Source organism: Triticum aestivum, chromosome 4A, assembly GCF_018294505.1.
Source record: "Triticum aestivum cultivar Chinese Spring chromosome 4A, IWGSC CS RefSeq v2.1, whole genome shotgun sequence".
Lineage (NCBI taxonomy): Eukaryota > Viridiplantae > Streptophyta > Magnoliopsida > Poales > Poaceae > Triticum > Triticum aestivum.
Window position 1 is genome coordinate 739,398,964 of NC_057803.1, and position 19,531 is coordinate 739,418,494.

At 46.3% G+C, this 19,531-nt stretch overlaps 1 protein-coding gene and 1 pseudogene across 1 annotated transcript; both read left to right on the plus strand.

The window, feature by feature from the left end:
* The first annotated feature begins 6,850 nt into the window (after window positions 1-6,850).
* On the plus strand, window positions 6,851-10,054 carry LOC123084483 (receptor kinase-like protein Xa21). The gene is made up of 4 exons (XM_044506064.1): window positions 6,851-7,725; window positions 7,846-8,692; window positions 8,906-9,566; window positions 9,648-10,054. The coding sequence occupies exons 1-4, from the start codon at window positions 6,851-6,853 to the stop codon at window positions 10,052-10,054; spliced, it is 2,790 nt and encodes a 929-aa protein (XP_044361999.1).
* A 2,277-nt stretch (window positions 10,055-12,331) lies between these two features.
* On the plus strand, window positions 12,332-15,236 carry LOC123084484 (putative disease resistance protein RGA4; annotated as a pseudogene).
* The last annotated feature ends 4,295 nt before the right edge of the window (window positions 15,237-19,531 follow it).

The following is a 19,531-nucleotide window of genomic DNA, read 5'->3' on the forward strand; positions in this document are numbered from 1 at the left end:
AATGTTCTTGCAACAAACATTATTGTGTGACATCGAAAGGCATCACTCTGCTTAAAGGGAAGGATGACTTAAGTGGCAGATGTATATAATTGCACCACTTGATCTACACTTCTCTATATTATATGATGTACTGAAGAACTTGAGCAAAAAAAAGGATAAATAGGAACATATTTCTCACCTTGAAGGTGTTGCTGCTGCTGCACTGTCTGAACTTCACTTCCTTTACCTCCTCGGAAACCTGAAATATGCAGATGTTAGAAAGGTTAATGAACCAACAGATGCCCTAATGGAAGTAATAACAACATGACAGCAAACAACCAACAAATTATCTTGCCCTCTACCTGCAAAATTAAGAACAGTTCAGTCAGTTTCAGAGGAAATGTGCATCTTGGAATAAGATAATAGCTGATTTTGTCATGATCCTGCTACACCTCTATCATCAAACAGAGTCCATATTAAGAACATGTCAGTTTGAGAGAAAATGTGCATCTTGGAATAAGATAGCAACACATTTTTTCATGATCCTGCTACACCTCCCCATCAGTGTTGCTACTACATACATGATACATGATAGGTGTGTGCTCAAGAAAATGGAGATAAAGACAAGTTGATAGTGCCACTTGGTCTGCCAGATGCTGAACTGAGTGTGACACTCTCTGAAGTTGATTATACTAGTACAGTTAACACTAATTAATGGCGGTGCAGGTCAGACCAGAAGAAGAAGCACGCAGCTGGCATCTAGTCATCATCCATATCCAAACCAGCAAGCACAAGGATCGGCACGGTCGATCAAACATGTCGCGTGGCTGATTCGCACCCGAAAGGCAATCAGCCGGGCCGGGTTAGTGGGATGATGCACCCGAAAGGCAACCATCCATGCTTTGCCCCTTGTAGCATGTTTTAAGATAAGAAAAGAAAGCAGTATACCCTCTAAAGAGCTAGTATTGGGCAGCAGTATGTAGCTAGTGTTGAGCTGGTTGTGAAACTGAAACTTCATTTGTGAAACTGAAACTACTATAATTTCTACTTAATTTCACTTAATGTCGTATGGTTCACCAGCAAAAACTAGTACGCAGCCTCCAAGTGACTTTGGCTCCAAGTGACTTTGGCTCAAATAAATACGTTGGGCCTCCAAGTGACTTTGGCTCAACTAAATACGTTTGAAAAACAGAGTGACACAGCACAAAGAGAACTAGAGTATATCTTCACCATATAAGAAAATAGCATCATCATCTTAGCTTCACAACAAACAAGTAGTACAAATAGAAAGACTGAATAGAAAGACTGAATAAAAATGCATCATCATCTTACCTGGCTGTTTACTGCTGCTGCTGCGCTGCAGGGGTGGAGGAAGGGGCGCCGCCGGTGGAGAGGGCGAGGCCGAGGACGGCGTGGGGCTTGAGGGCCTGCGGCCTGGTGAGGCCGACGAGGTGGTTGTCCCCGACGCCGGCGGAGCTAGGGTTCGGGGAGACGGCGGGCGGCGCTGAGGAGACGGGGCGGTTGAGAGGGGGTAGGGGGGAGGTCGCGGGAGAAGAGAGGAGGAGGCGGGTGGGGCGCAGCTTCGGGGCTGGAGGGGCCTGTATCGGAGGCGGGGCAGCGGAGGGTTCGGCCGGCTGGGCGCGCCCGCGGCGGCGGCTAGGAACCCTAGTTGTCGCGCTCGAGAGGGGGGCGCAGGCGAGGCCGCGGGGGGAGGGGACGGTGAGGGTGCGGGCGCAGGCGGAGGGGGGACGGTGAGGGAGGTGGTCGGCGGCGGAGGGTGGTCGGGTGCACGTACGGCCGGGGACGGCGGGTGAGGCAGGGGAGGGATTAGAGTGTGGATTGGGGATTGGGGATTTTAGTGTGGGGGAGGCTTAGCAATGGCGCACCACCCAGGGGTGCGCCATAAGTACATCCATAGCAATGGCGCACCTCCGGAGGGTGCGCCATAAGTAATTTAATCTAGCCCGACATATATACCACCTAACCCTATCTACAACAGAACCAGCCCACTAGCCCGATTGGTTAGTACACTGCACACACATTAGGAGGTCCTGGGTTTGATTCCCAGGCTCCCCAATATTTTTTTATGCATTTTAAATCCTGTTTGATATTTATTTGTGTTTAAATATGTTCAAACTTGTTTAAATCATAACGGTAATATTTTTTTATAAAAACAATAATAATTATTTAGAAAATATGTTCAAATTTGTTAATTGAAAATATCATCGGCGGCGGCGGTGGAGCGGGGGGAAGGTGCGGGGGTGCCCGTTGGCGGCGGTGGAGCGGGGGAGGGTGCGGGGGGGCGGGTGCTCGTCGGCGGCGGTGGAGCGGGGAGGGTTGCGGTGGGTCGGCGGCGGCGGTGGAGCTAGCGGGGGAGTGTGCGGGTGGGATCGAGATCGAGATCAAAAAGAACCCGCCCACTAGCCCGACTAGTCAGTACGCAGCACACACACCAGGAGGTCCTGGGTTCGATTCCCAGGCTTCCCAATATTTTTTTATGCATTTTAAATCATGTTTAATATTTATTTGTGGTTAAATATGTTCAAACTTGTTTAAATCATAACAGTAATATTTTTTATAAAAACAGCAATAATTATTTAGAAAATATGTTCAAATTTGTTAATTGAAAATATCATCGGCGGCGGCGGTGGAGCGGGGGGAAGGTGCGGGGGGTTCCCGTTGGTGGCGGTGGAGCGGGGGAGGGTGCGGGGGGCCGGGTGCTCGTCGGCGGCGATGGAGCGGGGTGGGTTGCGGTGGGTCGTCGGCGGCGGTGGAGCTAGCGGGGGAGGGTGCGGGGGTGCCCGTTGGCGGCGATGGAGCGGGGGAGGGTGCGGGGGGGCCGGGTGCTCGGCGGCGGCGGTGGAGCGGGAGAGGGTTGCGGTGGGTCGTCGGCGGCGGTGGAGCTAGCGGGGGAGGGTGCGGGGGGTGCCCGTTGGCGGCGGTGGGGCGGGGAGGGTGCGGGGGGGGGGGGGGTGCTCGTCAGCGGCGGTGGAGCGAGGGAGGGTTGCGGTGGGTCGTCGGCGGCGGTGCAGCTAGCGGGGGAGGGTGCGGGTGGGATCGAGATCGAGATCAAAAAGTGTCCATGAAAATATACACGGTGCGCCATTAGCAGTTTTGCAAAAAAGTAAAAAAAAAATATACTAATGGCGCACTGCTTACAAGGTGCGCCATTACTTGGTAGAACTAGTAATGGCGCACTTTGGCACCATGCGCCATTAGAGTGTATGGAAAAATGGAAAAAAAATTCAATACTAGTGGCGCACCGTGTGCCTGGTGCGCCATTAGTGTCTTCCACACTAATGGCGCACCACCAACCGGTGCGCCATTAGTATATAGTAGTGGCGCACTACTTACCTGGTGCGCCATTAGTATCGATCCTATCTATAGCCCTTTTCCTAGTAGTGCATATTGCAAACAAAACTAGTTACCTAGTGATACATATAAGCTAGCGCTGCCATAACCCAACTCAGTCCATGCTCCCACCCAGCAAACAACTTAAGCCACATAAAGAAAACGTTCACGCTAGTGCCGTATGAGAAAAGAGTCCGGCTAACTACATACCACAAGTATGCCATGCAATACTGTTGCACCGTTTCATCATCAGCATCATCCCGACACTCGCCAAAGTTTTGAGCAATCCAATGATAACATGCACCGGCGGAGTTCCCTTGCACCCCTGGCTCACTCCCTATGAGTCCAATCATAATCTCACGCCATCCATCAGAATATGTGCTAAAACAAATAGGCTCTCCTATGATGAGAAGTCCAGTGATCAGAGAAACATCCTGCAAAGTGACCGTCATCTCCCCGGCAAAGAAGTGAAAATTATGTGTCTCAAGGCGCCATCGGTCAATGAGTGTCGTGATCGCACAAGGGTTCATCTTCGACATCGAACGAGACACAAGTGAGATGAAAGGGAGAAACCCAGTTTTCCGGATATACTCCGTGTATCGCTCATCATACCGCATCTTGTCATGAACCGAACCGAACCTCAGGTGAAGCTGATCAAAAACCAGCCTTCATCTGCCATGAACCGCACATGGTGCCATTGATCGTATGATGGATGGATAAGAGAAGCCATCCTACAAAATTACGATGTATATCATAAGCCTTCTTGTCATTTGTAAATATCCGGAGTAGTGCAAATACAAACATAAATACATGTGCAAATATCCATATCCATACAACAAATGGATACATACAAATGCAAATATATACCTAAGCCAAATCTTTTATACAAGTGAACATGCATACACACATTTGCAAACAACCTTAGTATTCCCTATGTCAAATTTGCTACAAAGAGTAACCCATACATAAAAACTAAAAAAACTACTATAAGTAATAAATCCTAATCATACCATACAAATTCTTACCCATACATTTCTAAGACAAGTGCAAATATCAACAAATTTTGACAAAGTGGATGAACTAGGGTTTCTACACATGGCGTCAATGCAAAAAAAATTAACCAATAAAAAGAGGAGAAAGCTGGGGGATTACCTTGAGGATTGGGAGGGGGAGAAGATCCACCACTTTCCCCCTTCGATCGGCACTTCTATGCCACAAATTTGGAGGGGGGATGGAGGGGCGATGGGCTAGGGGAGAGAGCAGGGCGAACAGAACAGAGCCTCTGGCTCGGGCCTCCTCGCTGCCCAGGCCATTTTTTATAGCGAAGGGGCATGGCGCCCTGGTTCAGGGCGTCATGGTCGCCTACATAGTGCCCCTGACTGGGCGTCATGCACGCCGAACCATCGCCGACGTGGCAGCTTAGCGCCGTCATATGGCGCCCTTGACCAGGGGAGTTATGTAGTCTAGCATCGTGCCCCAGGTGCGGGCGTCATGCCAAAGGGGCCATTTTGCGAAATCTTTTGAAAACGGGGCCATTTTGTGCTGAACTTTGGCCAAAGGGCCAGTTCTGTGGTTTTTCACCGAGATGGAAGCGACAACGAAGGTCTCAATGCGCGCGGCCGGCAACCTGCAATTCAGCCCCGCCAATTTTATCCCATGGTCGGCCAGCCAGCCATTATTCTATTCGAGCTGACAGGTGGGCCCTTGCACGCAAGGATTTTTTTGCAAAATGTGATGCCACGCTGTCCACACAGTCATCGCCACGTGGTGATTGACCGGTCAACCATATGCCAGCTCAACGAACTACATGCGCAAAATAGTATTTTGGACCGTATGTGACCCCCATGACAAGTTGAGGGATCGTATTTGGGGTACATTGAAGTTAGGGTACCAAAGTGAGGACCGGCTAAAGTTCTGGGACCGTGGGTGGATTTTTCTCTTTCTACATACAGGTTTGTTCATAATTCCCGCATCCATCTCATCTTTTGTTTGTTTCTTGGTTTGTTTTCTTGCGTCATATATACTTTATTTTGTACACGTTGATGCACGGCCATGATAAAGACGAGATGGAAGCGATAACGAAGGTCTCAACGCGCGCGGCCGGCAACTTTCCGTTCAGCCCCGCCAATTTTATCCCAGGGTTGGCCTGCCAACCATTATTCTATTCGAGCTGACAGGTGGGCCCTTGCATGCAGGATTTTTTTTTTGTTTTGCAAAATGTGATGCCACGCTGTCCACATAGTCATCGCTAATTGGCGGTTGACCAGTCAGCCATATGCCAGCTCAACAAAATACGTACATAAAATCATATTTTGGACCATATGTGAACCCCATGACAAGTTGAGAGATCGTATTTCGGGTACATGGAAGTTATGGTACCAATGTGAGCACCGGCTCAACTTTTAGGATCGTGGGTGAATTTTTCTCTTTCTACATACAGGTTTGTTCATAATTCATGCATCCATCTCATCTCTTGCTTGTTTATTTTCTTGCATCATATATAGTTTATTTTGTACACGTTGATGCACGGACATGATAAAGACGAGATGGAAGCGACAACAAAGGTCTCAATGCACGCGGCCGGCAACCTGCTGTTCAGACCCGCCAATTTTATCCCAGGTCGGCCGTCCAGCCATTAATCTATTCCAGCTGACAGGTGGGCCCTTGCATGTAGGGTTTTGTTTTTTGCAAAATGTGATGCCACGTTGTCCACACAGCCATCGCCACATGGCGGTTGACCGGTCAGCCATATGCCAGCTCAATGAAATATGTACGCAAAACCGTATTTTGAATCGTATGTGAACCCCATGACGAGTTGAGGTATCGTATTTCGGGGACATTGAAGGTATGGTACCAAAGTGAGCATTGGCTCAAGTTCTGGGATCGTGGGTGAATTTTTCTCTTTCTACATACAGGTTTGTTCATAATTCCTGCATCCATCACATCTCTTACTTGTTTGTTTTCTTGCGTCATATATATTTTATTTTGTACACGTTGATGCACAACCATGATGAAGACCAGATGGAAACGACAATGAAGGTCTCAACGCGCGCGGCCGGCAACCTGCCGTTCAGCCCCGCCAATTTTATCACCGGGTCGGCCGGCCAGCCATTATTCTATTCCAGACTCTGCCAGCCTCCCTCCGTTGCAACATGTTTCATCCGGGACTTCTATGACTCAGTGTCTTGATAATTATCAGACATCAGAGACAGACCTATATATATTTTTTGAACAAAAAGCTGACCTACATATGGCCGTACCTTTTGAAACGATCTTCTTGCCGACATACTATATCCCATGATATAATATTAGTATATCGCTCTGCTGATATAACAGCCTAGCTTTTGCTTTGCTGGCAGATGGTAAACCCTCATCAAACCAAGAGCACATCACTTTGCAATACCCACAGGACCGGCTAAGCTAAGCTAAGCTAGTATATATGGGACAAGAAATTCTACTTGGAAGCCAAACCAAGAGAGCATGCAAAGAGGGACACAACAATAGTGATAATCGCATCACCATGAGCTTGGTATGCTCACTTGTTGTCGTCCTGATGATCGTCCTTGTGAGCGCCGGCGATGAGGCCGCGTTGCTTGCTTTCAAATCGCAGCTTAGCCATGGTGGCTCGCTAGCCTCCTGGAACGGCAGCACTGACTTTTGCAGCTGGAAAGGAGTGACGTGTAGCCACCGCAGGCCAGCGCGGGTGGCGGCGCTGAGATTGAACGGCGCCGGGCTCGTCGGAGCACTCTCCCCAGCCATTGGGAATCTCACGTCCATGCAGATGCTCGAACTAGGCTCCAACTCGCTCCACGGAGACATTCCGGCGAGCCTCGGCCGACTCCACCGCCTGCAGAGGCTCTACTTGAATTACAACTCCTTCTCTGGCACATTCCCTGCTAACTTGAGCTCTTGCACCAGCATGACCGAAATGAGACTGGACTACAACAAGCTTGGCGGGCACATCCCGGCTGAGCTTGGCGAGAAGCTCACGTCCCTGACAATAATCTCGCTGAGAAAAAACAACTTCACAGGGGCCATCCCGGCATCGATGGCCAACCTGTCCAATCTACAGTTCCTTGAACTCACTGTGAACCAGCTCATTGGTTCAATCCCATCAGGGCTGGGAAGCATCCGGAGCATGCGTTTTTTCACTCTCTATGCAAATAACATCTCTGGTACGCTTCCACCTTCTCTCTACAACTGGTCATCCCTGGAAGTATTTGGTGTAGGGTCAAATATGTTGTACGGAAGCATTCCGGATGATATCGGAAGCAAGTTCTCCAAGTTGAGACATCTTGGCTTGCTTAATAATCACTTCACAGGAACCATCCCTTCCTCAATATCCAACATATCTTCCATCCAAGTACTTATGCTCGCGTCAAACAAATTTAGTGGGTATGTGCCTCCCACGTTGGGGAGGCTCAGACGTCTCCAACTTGTGAACTTGAGCGACAATAAGCTTGAAGCAAATGACAACAAGTGGTGGGAATTCATCACTTCTTTGGCAAACTGCAGCAGACTGCAGCTATTGGCATTCAGCAACAATGCTTTTGAAGGACAACTGCCAGGTTCAATTGTAAACCTCTCAACGACTCTCCAGTCCTTATACTTTGGTGGAAGTATGATCTCTGGAATTATTCCTGCTGACATCAGTAATCTGGTTGGTCTCAATGTTCTTGATATAGCAGCTACCTCTATATCTGGAGTGATTCCAGATAGCATCGGTAAGCTAGAGAACTTGGTCAACTTAAACTTGATCAACCATACCTTGTCTGGTCTCATACCTCCATCGCTAGGAAACCTTTCACAATTGATTAGCCTTCGTGCACGTGATTGCAATTTGGAGGGGCCAATTCCAGCAAGCCTGGGAGAGTTGAAAAATATCTTTATGCTTGATTTGTCAAGGAATTTCCATCTTAATGGTTCAATACCAAGAGAGATTTTGAAATTAACCAGCCTCTCTTTGTATGTGGACTTGTCATACAATTCCCTTTCTGGACCCATTCCCAATGAAGTTGGTAGCTTGTCAAACCTTAACCGACTTATTCTATCAGGAAACCGATTGTCTGGCGAGATACCTGATAGTATTCAGAATTGCATAGTGTTGGTACTGCTATCATTAGAAAATAATTCATTCGAGGGAGTCATATCTCGATCACTGGCAAATATAAAGGGGCTCATTAAACTAGACCTCAGCATGAATAAGTTCTTTGGTAATATTCCTGATGCCCTTGGTAATATTGGAAACCTGCAAGGACTATACCTAGCACATAACAACTTGTCAGGGTCAATCCCGTTAGTCCTACAAAATTTGTCATCATTGTCTGAACTGGATATATCCTTCAATAATTTGCAAGGCGAGGTGCCACATGAAGGTGTTTTTAGAAACATCACTTACTTAGCGGTTGCCGGGAATATCAATTTGTGTGGTGGTACACCTCAACTGGATTTGGCTCCATGCTCCATAAGCAAGAAGACTAGAAAGATGCCAAAGTCCCTTGTCATTTCTTTAGCGACAGTTGGAGCAATCTTGTTGTCACTTTCACTTGTTTTTCTTATTTGGATGCTTTGCAAGAATCTCAAACCAAGCCAGAATACAGTAGCACAAAATTCAATTGTTGGTGACCGTTACAATAGAATCCCCTATCATGCATTATGGAAAGGAACTAACGGATTTTCAGAAGCCAACTTGCTTGGGAGAGGAAGTTATGGTGCAGTTTATAAGTGTGTTTTGAACACTGAAGAAAGAACATTGGCTGTCAAGGTTTTTAATCTTGGTCAATCTAGGTATTCAAAGAGTTTTGAGGCTGAGTGTGAGATCATGAGAAGGATGCGACATCGTTGTCTCATTAAGATCATTACTTCTTGTTCGAGCGTCAACCACAAAGGTCAGGAGTTCAAGGCATTGGTTTTTGAGTTCATGTGCAATGGTAACTTGGATGGTTGGCTTCATCCAGAATCTCAACAACCTACTACAAACAACACACTCAGCCTTGCTCAGAGGCTTGATATTGCTGTCGGTATTGTGGATGCAATAGAATATCTACACAACTACTGTCAACCATTGGTAATCCATTGCGATCTCAAGCCAAGAAACATTCTTCTTTCTGAAGACATGAGTGCACGAGTTGGAGACTTTGGCATATCAAGGATTCTGCAAGAAAATACAAGCAAGGGGATGCAAACTTCATATAGCTCAACTGGAATTAGAGGTTCCATAGGCTATGTTGCTCCAGGTGATTGAAACTCTTCTAATTTCATATTTTACTTTTCACTCGAATATGGCATGCTAAGCACAAAACATTGCATAATTGTAGAGTACGGTGAATGCTCTGCTGTCTCAACAGCTGGTGATCTTTATAGTCTTGGCATATTATTACTTGAGATGTTTACCGGAAGGAGCCCAACAGAAGGCATGTTCAAAGATTCTTTGGATCTGCATAAGTTTGTTGAGGATGGAATCCCAAACAGAACCTTGGAGATAGCCGACCCAACATTGTGGCTGCACATCGGACGACACAATAACACTGCCAATATTAGAATCCAGGAGGTATTGGTTTCGGTCTTAAGGCTTGGCATATCATGCTCAAAGAAACAACCTCGAGACCGAGCACTGACAAAAGATGCAGCAGCCGAGATGCATGCAATCAGAGATGCATACCTCAAGTTTACAGGGGAACATGGACCAGAAAGAGAAGCCTCAACTCTAGAAAATTCAGAATAGCATTGGATAAACAAAATACTCATGCATTAGTAAAATCTTTATGTGTCGTTTCAGCTAGTAATTGTTCTCAGAGCTATGTTTCTGTACAACTATATCAAATATGTGCGGAAACATGTTGTTCTGCAATATTTGACAAAGAGAAAGGTGTACAAAGTTTCAGAAATGAAACATTGTAATTGTTTATCCATTCTCAAAACTACACACATGCAGGCAACATTGCTTCATGCTTCATGTCAAGCAGTAGAGCTGAAGTTCTAGGAAGTTTCAGAAGTTTTTTGTTATCCTTATTTGTCAACACACTAACAGAGCTGCTTGCAAACGTACCGGTCATTAATTACCAATTAATGGTTGCATAATCTGACTGCTTTCTCTCCTATGGATCATGCTTACAGTTGAGTATCCACTGATTCCTAAATGCTTGAACTGGCTATACATCTCCTTTTGTAAATCATTCTAGCTCCTGATTACCAACTAGGCAAATTTTAACATGCCCCCTCTTACCCCAGCTTTTTACATGTCAGGTAAGAAGGTAAGAGTTAATCAGACCACCAATTAATGAGATCAACGGCTCAGATCTATTATATGCTCTTACCTCTCATGTGAAAAAAGGAGATAAGGGGGAGCATGTTAAAACTGCTCAACTACCAACTAACAGCTGCATAACAGGACTTCGCTTTCTCCCTTATTAATCATGCTTCCAATTCAATGCCTACTGATTCACATTGTCTAATATGCATGTACCATTTTTTGTTTATAATAACCATGCTCTGGTTAAATAGTAACAGAGCATAGACCAACATTTCCTACAAGATTCTCCAAACAAAATATATATTAGAGAGCTACTTAGTTCCTACCTTTTCAATACCAATTACTGCCAGAAAATAACCCTATTGTGGATATTTGGGTAACTTCAGAATTATTATTTTCTTTGCTTTCTTGCACTCAGGGAAAAAATGACCACACCCTACACAGCTTCTGGGAGCCAAGGTCGTTTTAGCTTTTTCTCATCTATATCTCAAGGTTGCTTATTATGTGGAATTTCCTACAATCTTCTCTTTTTTTTGTTCACTGCTTCATTGCTGCTCTAGCAATTAGTTTGTACAATTCCTTTTCTAAATGGAAGTACTTACAAATCTAAGTGAATTTGTGCTTTCTCCATGTCATTTATCGTAATTTTGGAAGGTTGCTAATTATATACTCTATCTATTTTCTTTCCTTTTTCTTTCATACTTGATTGTTTTCTTGAGGCCACAAGGGATTTTCCGTGTTTCTAAGGTTCTAATGGCCTGAGATTTAAGTATAGAGTGGCATGCCATGCGTTATCAGTATAAAACTTAGGCCTCTGGAACTTCCCATTTCTAGCATCATTGCTATCTTACATATAGCTGACAATTTATCATGAGATTTTCCTTGGTCCTTAGATAGTGTGGTCTGGTCACATGAATTTCTACAGATTTCAATCCTGATATTAAAGCAACTCAAATGTTTGCATACATCCTGCTGATCGGACATCATCCGTGCTAATGAATTCTCTAAAAGGACAGTTGATTGTTCCACGAAGCCGAGCTGTTATGGATTTGGCGCATTGTATATCATCCGCGCTAATGAATTCTCTAAAAAGACAGTTGATTGTTCCAGGAAGCTGTGTTAAAGTTGTACATGTGGTCTTCTTGAGTGTTTCCCAGTATATATGTAGTATGAAAACTGACCGGTACTGATTAGATAAATATGTCAGTTACTTTGAATATTGCTACTGGGGTCTTGAAACAGCCTCATTGTTGGCATCATCTTCTGTTTGTTAGCGAAGAGCAATCCTTTTTTTTAGCTAACCTCAGGTCTAAGAAGAGAACTAGAGCTTTGCAATTCTGTATCCAGTAGCCACTATCACCACGTACTGTAGATCACTTATGCATATACCGCCTAGACTAGATGCATCCTTTTCCCACATACTGTAGATCACTTATGCATACACTCTTTCCTTATATGAACTACTTTGTCGCGAATTAAGCCTTGAGATGACTTACCAAAAATTACCAAAAAAACAAATAACTAATTTGTCACGAATTAAGCTTGAGACGACTTACCAAAAATTACAAAAAAAATAACTTGCCAATCCATGTGGCGCGGCGTGCCGCCGCGCACTACACGCTAGTACTATAGCTAGGAACGATTCTTTCTCGATGCAAACACCACCCCCACTTCACCTCCGCAGATCTCATCTCACCCCTGGCCCTGGGATTCACATCACTTCACTGTCTGGCGGCAACCGAGATCGAGATGGGCTCCCTGCTGATACCACTGCTGGGCAGCGTGGCCGCCAAGGCCAGCGACGCGCTGGTGGGCAAGCTGCTGCGGGCATGGGGGCTCGACAAGTCGCGCCGGAAGCTTGAGCGCCACCTCGCCGCCGTCCAGCTCATCCTGCTGGACGCCGACGTCAAGAGCCGCACCAACCCCGCCGTCTGCCGGTGGATGACAGACCTCAAGACCGCCGCCTATCGTGCTGATGACGTCCTCGACGACTTCCGCTACGAAGCGTTGCGCCGCCGTGCTGCACAGATGCGCCCCTACCCAATGGCACGAAAGGTTCGTCCTCGCCCGCTCCTTCTTCTCTGATGCTTCCTACTATTATCACATTTCATTTTCATGGAAACCAAGTTCGAATGAAATCACAAAAGATGATGTACATATCAGCACCCACTCGACATCTGACCGACTATTCCACATGAGTAGCAAGCAACACATTATCTGCATCTCGTTTATTTCTTTAAGGTTTTGGAAATGGAGGTATTTAATTTCATTTTAATTGTTTTCATTTCATTGCAGATGCTAAGCTACTTCACCACCAACAGCCCGGTTATTTTCCGCCTCTCCATGAGCAGGAAGATGAAAGATGCCCTTGAAATGATAGATGAACTGGTTGTGGAGATGAATAATTTTCACTTCCTGCAACATGCCGAGGCACCAACCATCGATCATCCACAAACGCACTCTCATGTCAATGAATCAGAGATAGTCGGCAGGCAAAATGACAAGGAACAAGTAGTGAAGGTATTGCTCCATCACTCTGACAACAACAATGATGATAATAGTGATGTCATGGTGCTCCCCATTGTTGGTATGGGGGGAATTGGTAAGACCACCCTAGCCCAACTTGTGCACAGTGATCAGAGGGTGAAGCATCATTTTGAGTTGGTCTTATGGGTCCGTGTCTCTGACAAGTTCGTTGTTGAAGAAATTGTCCGATCTGTAATAGAAGTGGCCACCATGAAGAAGTGTGATTTGACTCAGATGGAGGCACTGCAGAAGGAACTTTGTAGTGTTTTGGGCAACAGAAGGTACCTCCTAGTGCTGGATGATGTTTGGAATGAAGATGGACAAAAGTGGGATGATTTGAAATCATTGCTATTCTCAAATGTTGGCTCAGGTAGTGCTATAATTGTGACAAGCCGCAGCGGTCAAGTTGCGTCTATCATGGGCACACTTCCCCCACATCAGATATCATGTCTGAATGAGGATCAATCATGGGAACTTTTTCACAGAATTGCATTTGGAAGGGAAGTGGAGAAGAAAGAGGAATTGATTTCAATGGCTAAGAGTATTGTGCACAAGTGTGAGGGATTGCCTCTTGCTATCAAGACTATAGCAGCTTTACTTCGTTCGAAGAATCACAGTCAATGGTTTTCTGTTGTGGATAGTGATGTCTGGAGGATTAACATACTCGCAACTACTGGGATTGTACCTGCACTACAACTGAGTTATAATCACTTGTCATCAGAAGAGAAAATATGCTTTTCCCTCTGTGCTATTTTCCCCAAGGATAGTCAGATGGACAAGGACATGTTAATCCAGCTTTGGATGGCAAATGACTTTATTGCATCAGAAACAAGGGGCCAACAAATTTTCAATGTGCTAGTTTCGAGATGTTTTCTCCAAGATGTGGAGATTCAAAGGGAGTACTTCATCCACAGAGTAACTACTTGCAAGATGCATGATCTTGCTGACTCTGTAAGCGGAAACGATTTCACCACTCTGCAAGTATCTTCATCATGTCAGGAAATTCTGCAACGATCCACAGATACCAGTTCATTACAAAATGAGGTTTGACATTTGTCACTTGATTATATCAGTTTTGATACTACTGCAGTCATGCAGAAGATTCTAGTTCCCCGGCCTCGCACAATATTAGTCCAAAGTTTACAATTTTTCATTCTTTTGGTAATGGCCAAGTCACTGTTCGTGTCGTTGCGAGCATTGAAGACACACTCAATCAAGACAAATGTGACAAACATGAAGCATCTTCGCTATCTAGATTGTTCTTATTCTGATATATCTTCACTACCTGAAGCCACTATGATGTTGTATAGCTTGCAAACATTGAAGCTCAATTGTTGTATGAAGCTTAAGAAATTACCAGAAGGTATGAGATATATGAGCAGTCTTCGGCACATCTTCCTCCATGGGTGTTTTCGTTTGGAGCGCATGCCACAAGGTATTGGTCAACTGAATTCTCTACAGACATTGACAAATTACGTGATTGATAGTGATGCAGGCCGTGGAATTGAGCAACTGAAAGATTTTAATCTTGGTGGTGGTCTTTCTTTGACAAATCTGAGAGAAGTGCACAGTGCAGAAAATGCTAAACAAGGCAATATATCTGCCAAGAATAATTTGAAACGATTGTCACTCAATTGGTCCGGACCTTATAGCACAAGCGATGGAGATGAAGTACATACTGATACAGAAGGAATATTAGAGGCCCTTCGTCCTCACAAAAGACTTGAAGTCTTAATGTTATCTGATTATACGGGTGCTAAATTCTCATCATGGATGCATGACTCTACAATGTTAGAACAACTAAGTGAACTTTCTCTGGGTAGCAAGAATTGCAAGGATCTTCCAGCATTATGGCAGCTGCCCTCCCTCCGGTACTTGTATTTGCGAGGTTTTCATAGCTTGACAAGTATGCGCGTTGGTAAATGATGATACAGACAATAGAGACTCCTGTATTTCGCCAACACCTTATTTTCCTAATCTGGAAACCGTGGTAGTTCACTACATGCCTATGCTAGAGAGATGGCACCAGGAAGTGGTAGGACAAGTAGCGGTTGTATCATTCCCTCGGCTCAAGAAGCTAGATATTTATAACTGCCCAAGGTTAGAGACACTACCGGAGGGACTCTAGCTGCAGCTCCCAGCCCTTGAGGAACTATGTATCAGTGACTGTCCCAACTTGGAGGAAGTCTTTTCAAGAGGAGGCGCTCACTGGAATTTGGCTGAAGCAATTCCAAAGAGAACAGTTGGTACACACCGGAACTGTAGACCGAGCTATTGACTAGGATGCATGTGCCTGTTCTTGTGTATGCCAGCCTCATGGGATTATTAGTGCTTTTCAGGATTGATGTATTTGTTGAACCCGTTAGATATGATCTCAAAACTCAGAAGCGTTTGCATATATGTAAAGGCTGTTCATTCCTGTGTGTTTTTCCTTCATGTATCTGTTGCCATCACGTACACCATGCATGCAAACCTTGCCTCCTCAGTTCCTCCGCAACTGTTATTAATTGTGCTGATCTGCAAACACAAGTATTAGGTCAGATCTTCTTGGCAGATTATAGCCGTAGCTTTTTATGGACTGAAATTCTGTCAATAGAACAGAACACCCCCATCGCTCCCGTGTCGCTCAAGGGCGACACTGGGCGCCCCCAACCCTAGCCGCCCGGATCCCATCTATCACCACTCCGCCGCCGCCCCCGGCAGCCGTCGCCGGCGGCGGCGAAGGCCGGCTCCGGCGACTGGACGGGCGCAACTCCCATCTTCCTCTTCCTCTCCAACATCCATGGATTTGATGAGTCAATCGTGGTGGTTCTTCATCTCGTTCTCACGGGCCTGATGCTTGGGGTGCCGCCGGCGCTGATCCACTGCTGCAAGGCTGCCCTTGCGCTGCCGCTCCAGGAGAGGCGACCAGAGCTCTGCCGCCTCGTCGATCTGCCCAACACTACCTGCCAGTTCACGTGCTCGCGCTAGGCCTCCGCTGGTGGCGTGCTGCACTTGGCTCCCATGGTGCTCCCGGCAATGGGCCAGCCTTCCGCACATGCGGTGGCCGCCGCCGGCGCTACGGTCCGCGGCTTGGTGGTGGCGATCTAGATCCGATCGGCCGGGTGGTGGTGACTGCAAAATGCAGGGACTTCCTATGGCTCCACGATGGCGGTGATCAATGAAAGATTTTGGGAGGGTTCATCTCTCTTGATCCGGTTGTTGATTTCGACGGTGAGATACAAATTATGGACGATGACTTGACGGAGAGGAATGGTTGTACAGTGGCGGCGGTTGCATTGCATGTAGCCGCTTATAGACTGTGGAAAAGTGGTGGCGACAATGACTTCGATGGTGGTGCTACTCGAGCATCTGGTCTTGAGCTTCGAGGCGAAATTCTAGGTCAACCGAGAGTGGTTATGCCTGGGAATGGCGATGGTTTTTTACGTCATTATCTTGTTGAAGGCATTGCTCGAATATGCTCGGGCTGCTTCTTGAGGGTGAAAACCTACATTCTGACTTTATGGTTGGATCCGGTGACGACGACACTTGAGTGTCCCTCCCTTCCTTAAGGCGTTGCTGTTGAAGAACTTGATCGTCCATGTGATGTCATCAGATAGTTGATGCGGATATGGTTGTTGTTGTAGTTTGTCGATCGCCTAAGCCCCTTCGTGAAGGCGTTGCTGTTGAAGAACTTGGTCGTTCATGTGATGTCATCAGATAGTTGGTGCGGATATGGTTGTTGTTGTAGTTTGTCGATCGCCTAAGCCCCACAGCCATCTGATCAAGCGTATCATAGCCGTAGGATCCACGTGCGCCTAAGCCACGCGCGGTCACTCATCCCGGATAGCCGTTGCAACGCAGTTGACGCCCATTATACCGGCTCCAATCTAATCCACGCGAATCAAGGGTGGCGGCGACTGCGCCGCCGTCTGCCCACAGTCCGGCGTCGTTCCAGCCCCGCAACACCACCACAGCAACAGCCCGCAAACACCAGCCGCCACCAAAAAACCTAACAACACGCCCCCTGCTTAGATCCGATGGCGCAGCATATCGCCAGAGATATGCTTGCCTCCGCCTACCATCGAGGCTCCCACCATATTCGTACACCGTATCCGTGCCGGTGGGGACCAGTCCACGAACAGTGAAAGCTGGCCATCCAAAGATGGCACCTAAATGTCCGCTCAGCTCAGGGCCGGCCCTGAGGGGGGCGGGGGGGGGGGGGGGGGGCGGCCGCCCCGGGCCCCCGACATCGAGGGGCCCCCTCCCGAACAAGTAGTACGCGGGCCAGCCCATGGGCTTCTCGAGCCTGGTGCTAGGCTCGTACAGGCGAGGCCGCGAGGGCACAGCCGATCGATCGATTGTCCTGAGAGTTAGACGCACGAGCGCACGGCCGAGATCGTATCTGTATCTCCGCGTATACTGTGCTCATAGTTGTAAGTAGGGAATGTAAAGATCGTCTAATCTCCTCAGTCCCTATTTTCCAAAAGCCCTAATCCAAGGTTCCTATCGCACGCCGCCAACAATCTCACATGGTGCCCGCGCACAATGAAGGTCATCGATCGATCTGCTGCAATCACACGAGTACATGCCCACGTCCGGCTTCCCTCAATCTGCGTTCCACTGCTATGATCGACAATCAGTTGATCCTCTCGTCTGCAGCCTGCACATGCTTCCGTCGATCGTGCCACCATCTACCCGGAAGAGGTTTGTTGTTTTCTATTTTTCCTGCCCTGGGATGAATGTGCATGTACCAAGATGACTAGTATTCACTAGTGCAGAACCGGGCAATACCACCGGTTCGTAAGGCCCTTTAGTGCCGGTTTCATAACCGGCACTAAAGTGTGGGCACTAAAGCCCCCTCCCTCCCGTTTAGTACCGGTTCAGCACGAACGGGTGCTAAAGGGAAAACACGTGGCACGAGCCAGCTCCAGGGGCCTGGAGCCCTTTAGTACCGGTTGGTACTATAAGGTTTGGGGGGGTTTTAGTTTTATGATTTATTTTTCATTTAATTTTGTGTTTCCATTTTAATTCTTTTTCGTTTGCTGGTATTTTACGATACTACACATTGTACACGTTATGCATATATATATATATATATATCATCAATGTCTCACAAACCATCATATTAATTAATTCACACATACACACATGTATAGCTATATACAATTTCTCCTACATATGCATGTTGCCTTCGGAGCCAGTGGCATTAGCCTAATTGGTGCCTTCGGAGCACGATGACAATTGGAAGTGGTTTTCATGAGGGCGGTAGCGGGTAATAGTATTCTCCCTTCGGATTTATGACCTGGTCGAGCAAAAATCCCACTATTTCCTCTTGAAGTGCTTCTACGCGCTCCGTTTCTAGGAGCTTCGCCCGCACCTCTCTGAACTGTTAAGAAGGAGATCAATATGCATGTGTATTAGTTGTGTGACTAGATATCGATAATGGTGTAAAAACTGTGAATAGTGTTTTGACAAGCGTACCCATTCCTGTCTTTGAGATCTGCTCCTTTCGGACGCCATCATGCGAATGTTCTCGCAAACGCAGAATGCACACAGATCAGTCCCCTGCGCCTGCTTCAGGGCCTTTACGAGAATGGAATTTGATCAGATAATAATTAACCAAGCATGATAATTAAAGAGATGGCAGCTAGCTAGCTAGCTAGTACTACTTAATTACTTACCTTGGGTCTTCCCCGGTTAAGCTTTTCTTTCCATTCGCCTTCCGTGACGCTGATGAACCTTTCCCAAGCCCTGCCCGCCGACAAGGAAAATGAATAAAGGGGTTATTAAATAGTTCATATCATGAAATGACGAACTAAATAGGCCGAGATATATAGTTAATAATGATTGAAATTACCTGTTGACTATCCCAAACAAGATGTTATAGTCAGTTTTTTCTTTGAGTAGTGAGTCCAGTATTTCAACTGTTTCGGCGTCAACTTTAATGATACACAAGACCCAGTGAAATCTGCATGCACACACGTTTGCATGTCTTAATTAAGCGGGCATATGTAAGCAAAAACATGTAGCTAGCTAGTAGGCAAAAACAGAGAATTTGTAGTACAAGACAGTGTGACTCACTGAAAGTTGTAAGGAAGTAGTATATCTTCATTGTATTTGAGGCGCTTCAAGAACTCTAGCATGCTGTCCTCTACGGCCTTTTGATGACGTGCATCTATTTTCCATGTGTATTCATTAACGGTGTTTGGGTCAATGAACCCAATGCCATAGCGTCCACCTTTTCTCATTTCATACATCTTCATCCTGCATATAATACCACAGAAAAAAATATAATGAGGATAATTACAGGTAATGATTGATCAAAAGGATCACTACAGCTAGCTTGAGACTTAAATTACAGAAATAAATCACTTACAGACAATAGAAACTGACGATAGATTTGTCGAGTGTGTCTTGATTGTATAACTGAAACAGTTCAGA

Coding starts and splice junctions, on each gene's coding strand:
- LOC123084483 (XM_044506064.1), top strand. CDS start 6,851: ATGAGCTTGGTATGCTCACTTGTTGTCGTCCTGATGATCGTCCTTGTG. Junction 7,726..7,845: donor GCGTCAAACAAATTTAGTGG/GTATGTGCCTCC, acceptor GGCAAACTGCAG/CAGACTGCAGCTATTGGCAT. Junction 8,693..8,905: donor TCAATAATTTGCAAGGCGAG/GTGCCACATGAA, acceptor ATGCTTTGCAAG/AATCTCAAACCAAGCCAGAA.